The sequence below is a fragment of the Lycium ferocissimum genome, chromosome 10 (assembly GCF_029784015.1).
Source record: "Lycium ferocissimum isolate CSIRO_LF1 chromosome 10, AGI_CSIRO_Lferr_CH_V1, whole genome shotgun sequence".
Classification (NCBI taxonomy): Eukaryota; Viridiplantae; Streptophyta; class Magnoliopsida; order Solanales; family Solanaceae; genus Lycium; species Lycium ferocissimum.
In genome coordinates, this window is record NC_081351.1 from 61899162 (window position 1) to 61905463 (window position 6302).

At 33.4% G+C, this 6302-nt stretch overlaps 1 protein-coding gene across 3 annotated transcripts; it reads right to left on the reverse strand.

Moving 5' to 3' along the window:
* Positions 1-1390: 1390 nt before the first annotated feature.
* On the reverse strand, positions 1391-5459 carry LOC132034464 (uncharacterized). 3 transcript variants are annotated; one of them, XM_059424825.1, is made up of 5 exons: positions 5281-5459; positions 4447-4579; positions 3238-3433; positions 2473-2492; positions 1391-1782 (listed from the first exon to the last, which is right to left on the reverse strand). In XM_059424825.1, the coding sequence occupies exons 2-5, from the start codon at positions 4560-4562 to the stop codon at positions 1752-1754; spliced, it is 363 nt and encodes a 120-aa protein (XP_059280808.1). In that variant the 5' UTR covers positions 4563-4579; positions 5281-5459; the 3' UTR covers positions 1391-1751. The 3 variants fall into 3 exon arrangements, with proteins under 3 accessions (XP_059280808.1, XP_059280810.1, XP_059280809.1); XM_059424827.1 differs by having other exon boundaries at positions 5321-5458; XM_059424826.1 differs by lacking the exon at positions 5281-5459 and adding an exon at positions 5115-5266.
* Between the last annotated feature and the right edge of the window lie 843 nt (positions 5460-6302).

A 6302-nucleotide genomic window follows, 5' to 3' on the forward strand; every position in this document is an offset into this window, starting at 1 on the left:
AATATAGCTAAATTGAAAAGAAAAAATATCTTCACAGATGTGAATGCAACTATGAGGATTAATTGATATATTTATCACTTAATGTCGTTCACCGCATTTGGACAACTCTTTATAAATGTTTGGCCAATTTTGAATAATTGTTTGTAGTGATGTTTTTATCTGTTAGATTCTTATAATTTTTTGTAGACGTGACTGTAATTGAAATTCATGTAACTTTGACTAGTGTTTTCAAAGGCGAGGCGTAAGACGAGACATTTTACGTAATATTGGGCGAGACGTAAGCCCCTGAATCTTTATTATTTTTTAATTTATCTTTTAATAAAATGACATAACGTAACAACTCGACTATGAGTTTTAAGATTTAACGCTCCCTTTTGAGATTTGAAACTTTGTACAAGTCATACTTATAATTTGGGACTTGTTTGAGGGATTCAGGTTGGGACCCAGGAAGTTTGATACCTAAAACCCATCCATGACAACATGTAGAGGATCCCTCCGCGAAGGGCAGTGGTCGCGTTCGCGAAGGAGGACCCGCTTGACTGCTCTTCGCAATTGCAAATTCCCCTATCGCGATCATGAAGGATTGTTCTGCTAGATATAAAATCTAAATCTCAGAATTATTTTTCATCTGAAGACATTTAGAAATTTTGGAGCTTAGCCTCGGCAATTTTCAATGTAGATTCAGATGTTAGATTTGTGCTTTTGAAGAATAAAATTGAAATTTCAGAAAGTTATAATTTGGAGATTTGATTATCGATTTGAGGTTGGATAAGATTTGAAACCCATAAGAAATGGGTATCTCAATTTTGAAATCAATTACCCTGGGCTCACGTTTGACTTTTGTTGACCTAGAATTCGTACTAAATTATGGGAATCGATCCCTTAGCTTCGTTTAACTATGGGTAGCAGACCAGCCAAATAAGCCCTGATCCCACTTTGGCCAACGATCTCAACCTCGGCCAATTCCAGTGTGATGATTTTGTGGGTGTGGCAAACGGTTGCCTCCACGGCTACCCCCTGGTCTCTATATTTTGGGTTGGAAAGAGAGAAAGGGGCATAAGTTTTGGAAAAGTCTTGAAGGTGTTCTTCTCTCTTTCTACACCTCCAACTCTTCCCACATTCAAGGTAAAAAATTTCCCTTTAATTTGGTGTTGAAACCAAATATTTTAACACTAGAATTGACATCTTCACTCATGGAATACCTAGAATTTCAAGAATGTATAAAATACATGTCTGCTGAAAACCAAGGTGGTATCAGTTCCAAAACCTGTATTTTTCTATCTTTAAGCCAAAATCAACATCAAGTCAAAACATATAACCATAATCGTGCTGAGAGCATTACTTTTATCAAGAAAAATGGTAAAAGGCATAGTAGCAGGCTCAACAGTAAGAACTTTGAACCTGAATAATTAGATTCGGCTAAGATTACAATCTCATCTATACCATTCAACAGTGATATGAAATGTCTAACTGCTTATACAATTACTCAAGCTTTTGAACTCAATATAAGTTAACTAACAAAAACTTCTCAAGATCAAATGTTCAACTACTCCCAACTCTAACATTTGAACCAGTGGTTTGTTCTGCAGTAATAATTTCTCGCAAGCTTAATAGAAAGAAAACATCATGAGTACAAACTTTGAATACCCATTAATTTGAACTTGAAAATGTCTAGCATCTTCTTGATGTGCACGTGAGCTCGCTTTCAGCATCAAGGATATCGAAAGGTCTTCATCTCTCACACAGGATCCTCAGAATATATGCACAATGTCATATGCAAATCTTTTTCATGTGAAGGAATCATAGGAATGTATTATAGGATACAACACCATGCAAGGGGAGATAGCGTAAACATACATAGAAACCACGCAAGAAATGCAAGGAAAATATTGGCACTAATGCTGCCAGTTTACCTATGGAAAGTTTTTGGACAAATAGCAAAAATTTTGATAAACTTCTTTTGGTTATTTTTTTTTTTTTTTTAAGAACTTGGAGAAAGTTCGTCAAAATAACTTTTTGATTAAGTATATTTTTTCTTTCGGAAAACAAAAAAGATTGAGAATGCTTGAAACACTTCAAAAGAAGTTGCAACTATGTGTTAAAACTATGCATGTGTTGTTGTTCCGCACAAAATTTTCCTCAACAATACCATTTTTTCTAATAGAAAGAAATTATTCCTCAACACTTCTCCAAAAGATTTGTCCAAACAGCAAAGGTAAAATATAGAATAGGGGTTAGTATTTCTTAGGGGAGAGGATGGGAGTAGAAAATAATATGTTGACAACTACTCTAACCTGATAATATCTGTACGGTCATCCCTATCTTGTTGCTATGACAGTCAAACTTGAAAATTTTGAAAACAGACATACATCTTGGGACAGGGAAAGAGAAGGACAAAATAGTTCAGATGTTCATCAAGGGAGGGAAAAAAATGCATAAATCTATCATTGAGACTACAACTGATAAGGATACGTCCAGAAGAGCACAAATGACTGCAAAATATAGAACAACGTCAATTGAGTGTCAGATTAAGGGTATGAAGCTAGATAACAATTTGAAATCATCATGCAAAGATAGTAAACTCCTCTCAGCAACTGTTTAAGTTGGATACTATATCAAAACTAAAAGGTAGTTCATAGGCTACCCGCTACCAAGACCTAAAAATCAACCCCCTTTCCGCAGTTCATTTGGTGGCCCGTAAAAAAGTATTTTCTGCACATATCTAAGAATCCCCGTGGGTGCTACAGATAATAAAATTCTTTATTAATTGTCAAAAAAAGAAAAGAAAAGAGACCTAGAAATCAACCCCCATCATCCAAAAAATAATAAAGAAGAAGATCCGCAGGAATACTGATAAACATGGTTCTAATCAACAAAATATCACTGAGATAGATGATATGTTCCAATAATTGGTTAACTTAAAGAGAAATTTGAAGAAAGAGAGCTTTATATGCTATGCAAAGAATTCATAACTGGAAAATGAAAGAGAAAAACTTCCAAAAGGGTATTAAAGAAACAGGGGAGAAAAAATGAGGTAGGAAAGATGAATTAACCAGGACTTCTACAGAAGATTATGATTTTGAAAAAATAGTAAAATATTTACAATATTCAATTCTTTAAACCTTTTCTTACGCAGGTGATTGAGCAGGCAGATGTATTATTCTTGATCAAAGATTAGAATAAACAAAGAATGAACGACGAAAAGATCATATTAGAAGTATGAATGTAAAGAAGTACCATAAGCCCGCCAAAAAGTCCATCAAGCACGATTCTGTTCCAGCTGTCAAAGTAGGAGTGGATTGAAAACTTGGCCTTCGCCGTGAGTGCTACTGAAGTTATTGCCATGACAAGGAAATAAAAGATAAATCCTGTCAAGCTAGTAAGTCCCAGAATGCCGGCAATGACACCACCAATGATTGCCATGAATGTGCGGCTGAACAACAGAATGCTCAATATAAATGGACATGTCCAATGACAAGGAAAAAAATGTACTAGCTTAAAAAGACGAAAAGAACCCAATTTTACTCGTTCACATATTATCGACTGCCCGTCTCATTCATATTTTCTTTCTTCCTTCTGTTCCAACTGTGTGATCAAGTAAGTACATTATGGACAGTTGCAACACAGAGCTTGGATTTATTTGTTTATTTTTCTTTTTTTGATAAGTTTATGGAGCTTGGGGTTGTTTTGTTGTAGAGGCAAGATAACAAAGGCAGTCCCAAGACTTTTGTTAGCATTGAGAACAGGAATTAACTGTTCAATTACTCAAAAAGCTATTACTCACTGATCAAAATGAAATTATTCAAAAAACTACTTACTATTCGTTAATTGATAACATAAAAAGGTTAAATTCCCCATCAGTATGATTATAATCTGCAGTTCATGGTTTAGGGTACTAGGTTTTTTATTTGATGATTGAGGTAGTTGCAGGACTTTGGTGAGGTAAAAGAACGGATATTCATAGGACTATACGCATCTCCTCGAGCCATTAAAGTAATGCATACAACTACACCAAGAGTAACATACTTTCTGCCCAAGTGCAAGGAGTAATACTCTTGGGTGAATGGAAGATAAGAAGCAATCAAAGACTGCAACTAAAAGGGCCATAATACAGAACAATCATACCAATGTAGAAGTGTTATTCCACAGATGAAAAGAAGTTAGCACTGAGGCTATTTTATGAAGTATCTTGTGAAATTAAACTGATAGCATATCATATTCTTTATTCTATATCCTAGTGACGTTCAACAGAAATGATGCCTCAGTGAAGGATTTAAAAGCTACCACAGGTGCATATACTCTCTATTTTCAACCAGCCGTTCAGTTAAGATAACACCAGTCTCACATGATTGACGACGAAACTCACACCGATACGTATAAAATAATCAAGAAACAGCAATGGATTATAAATAATTTCACTCCACCCAAATATGGTGTCAAACCAACCTGTATAAAATAATTTTCATGTTGTTTTGCATATTCTCAGCATTGAAAGTCGGCAAATCATCCATACCGTTGCTTGACTTTTCTGTAGATCCGTTTAAGTTATCATGCCCTGCCATCACAACTTTTTGCAATTCTACAACAAACGACAAAACAATAAGAGTAGAGAAGTTGAGATGTAGATCAAGAATTGAACTTTCTGGTCAGCCACTATCTCAGTTAGAATGAGGGTAGTATTAATCAACACTATGAAAGAACTTAACCCAAAAATATCCTACAAAACAACGAAATACATAAAGATTCAGACGGATCTCACATCCGGTTCAGTTCAAACTATCTCAGTTACAATTGATTGATTCTATGATAATAACTTATGAATATTTCTATATATATATATATATATATATATATATATATATATATATATATATATATATATATATATATATATACATAAAGACTCATACTTTATATAAAAAATCTCACACCCAGTTCAATTCAAACTACCTCAGTTACAATGAGGGTTGATTCAATTTAAGAATTTACCAACAAAAATGCATAAAGATTCAGACTTTTTTCAGTATCCATATCAGACCCAGTTCAAATCAATCAACAAAATTAAAGAATTTGCAACAACAGAAGAGTCAATTTTTTCTTAATGGATCTCACACCTAGTCAAATTCAAACTTTCCCAAGTGAGATTTGTATATATGATTGACTAATCTTGGTACGATGAATTAAGGAGTAAAATTGGGTTTTTGAAGTAATTATAACAGTCGAATATCAAGATCTAAGAAGTTAGGAAGAAATTAAGCAAAAAAGTTATTAGCGTGGTACCTTGAAATTAAGCAAAGAAGAAGGGGAAGAAAAAAGGGACAATTAACGTTTTGGTTGAAACGGGTTTGGCTTTAACCCGATATATGACTCTACTGCCGTCGTGATAATATTTCTATTTTTCTCTTTCTTTTCTCCGAATTTTAATTTTACTCGGACTCGGCCTCTGCCCTGTTTGCAGGAGAACGTACTATTGGAAAACTAGTTTTCATTTTTACCTTTTGTGTCTTATTTTTATTTTGTTTTAAAACAAAATGTTACTATCTTTTTATATTCAGTAAGTATTAAGCTTTTATTTTATTTTATTTTATTTTATTTTTAATAATATATCTTATAGGAATTACACTATATGTTTAAAACTACAGAATTCAAAACTCTTCTTAATAGTCTTAAATTTTGTAACCCAAGAGTATCATGAATTTGATTTGATTTTATTAATTAAAAAATTACTCTTGCTCAAATTAATCATTTGATATTATTCTTATTATTATTATTATTATTATTATTATTATTATTATTATTTATTTTACTCGAACGTCATTAGTTTATGATATTCTTGACAATTGAAAGTTCCAAAAGTAAACAAGATTCAGCAAATGATAGTTAGAATTGGTGTTAATGTGCTATTAATTGACTTCTAGCTAAGTTTTGTGATCTACACTTTTTTTTTTTAACCCCTCCCTCGGAGGTTTCACTTTTCTGGTCTCTTGGTGACTCAAACCCACAACCTTCAGCTTGGAGGTGGAGGGTGCTTGCTACCTGAGCAACCCCTCCTCTTTTTAAAAAAGTTTACATTAAAGGAACAAAAGCAGGGGAAGAAACAAGTGTATATATGCTTACATCTCCAATCAATCAGCATTTTTTGGTTTAATAGGTTGTAACACTTCCGAAAATTTTAATTAAAGTTAATATTTTAAAGTGCACTAATAAGGTTAGAGATATCATTGTGCGTGCTGAAAGCAGTTGCAGACTAATACAATATTAGTTAGCCATGATAATAAGTGCACGAGCTGTATAAGAAGTGA

Excerpts from the sequence above, each read along its gene's own strand:
- LOC132034464 (XM_059424825.1), bottom strand. The coding sequence starts at position 4,562 with ATGGCAGGGCATGATAACTTAAACGGATCTACAGAAAAGTCAAGCAAC. Across the intron at positions 3,434-4,446 it reads ATGAAAATTATTTTATACAG|CCGCACATTCATGGCAATCA; the intron begins GTTGGTTTGACA and ends TCTGTTGTTCAG. Across the intron at positions 1,783-2,472 it reads TCATTTGTGCTCTTCTGGAC|ATTTGCATATGACATTGTGC; the intron begins GTATCCTTATCA and ends CACATGAAAAAG.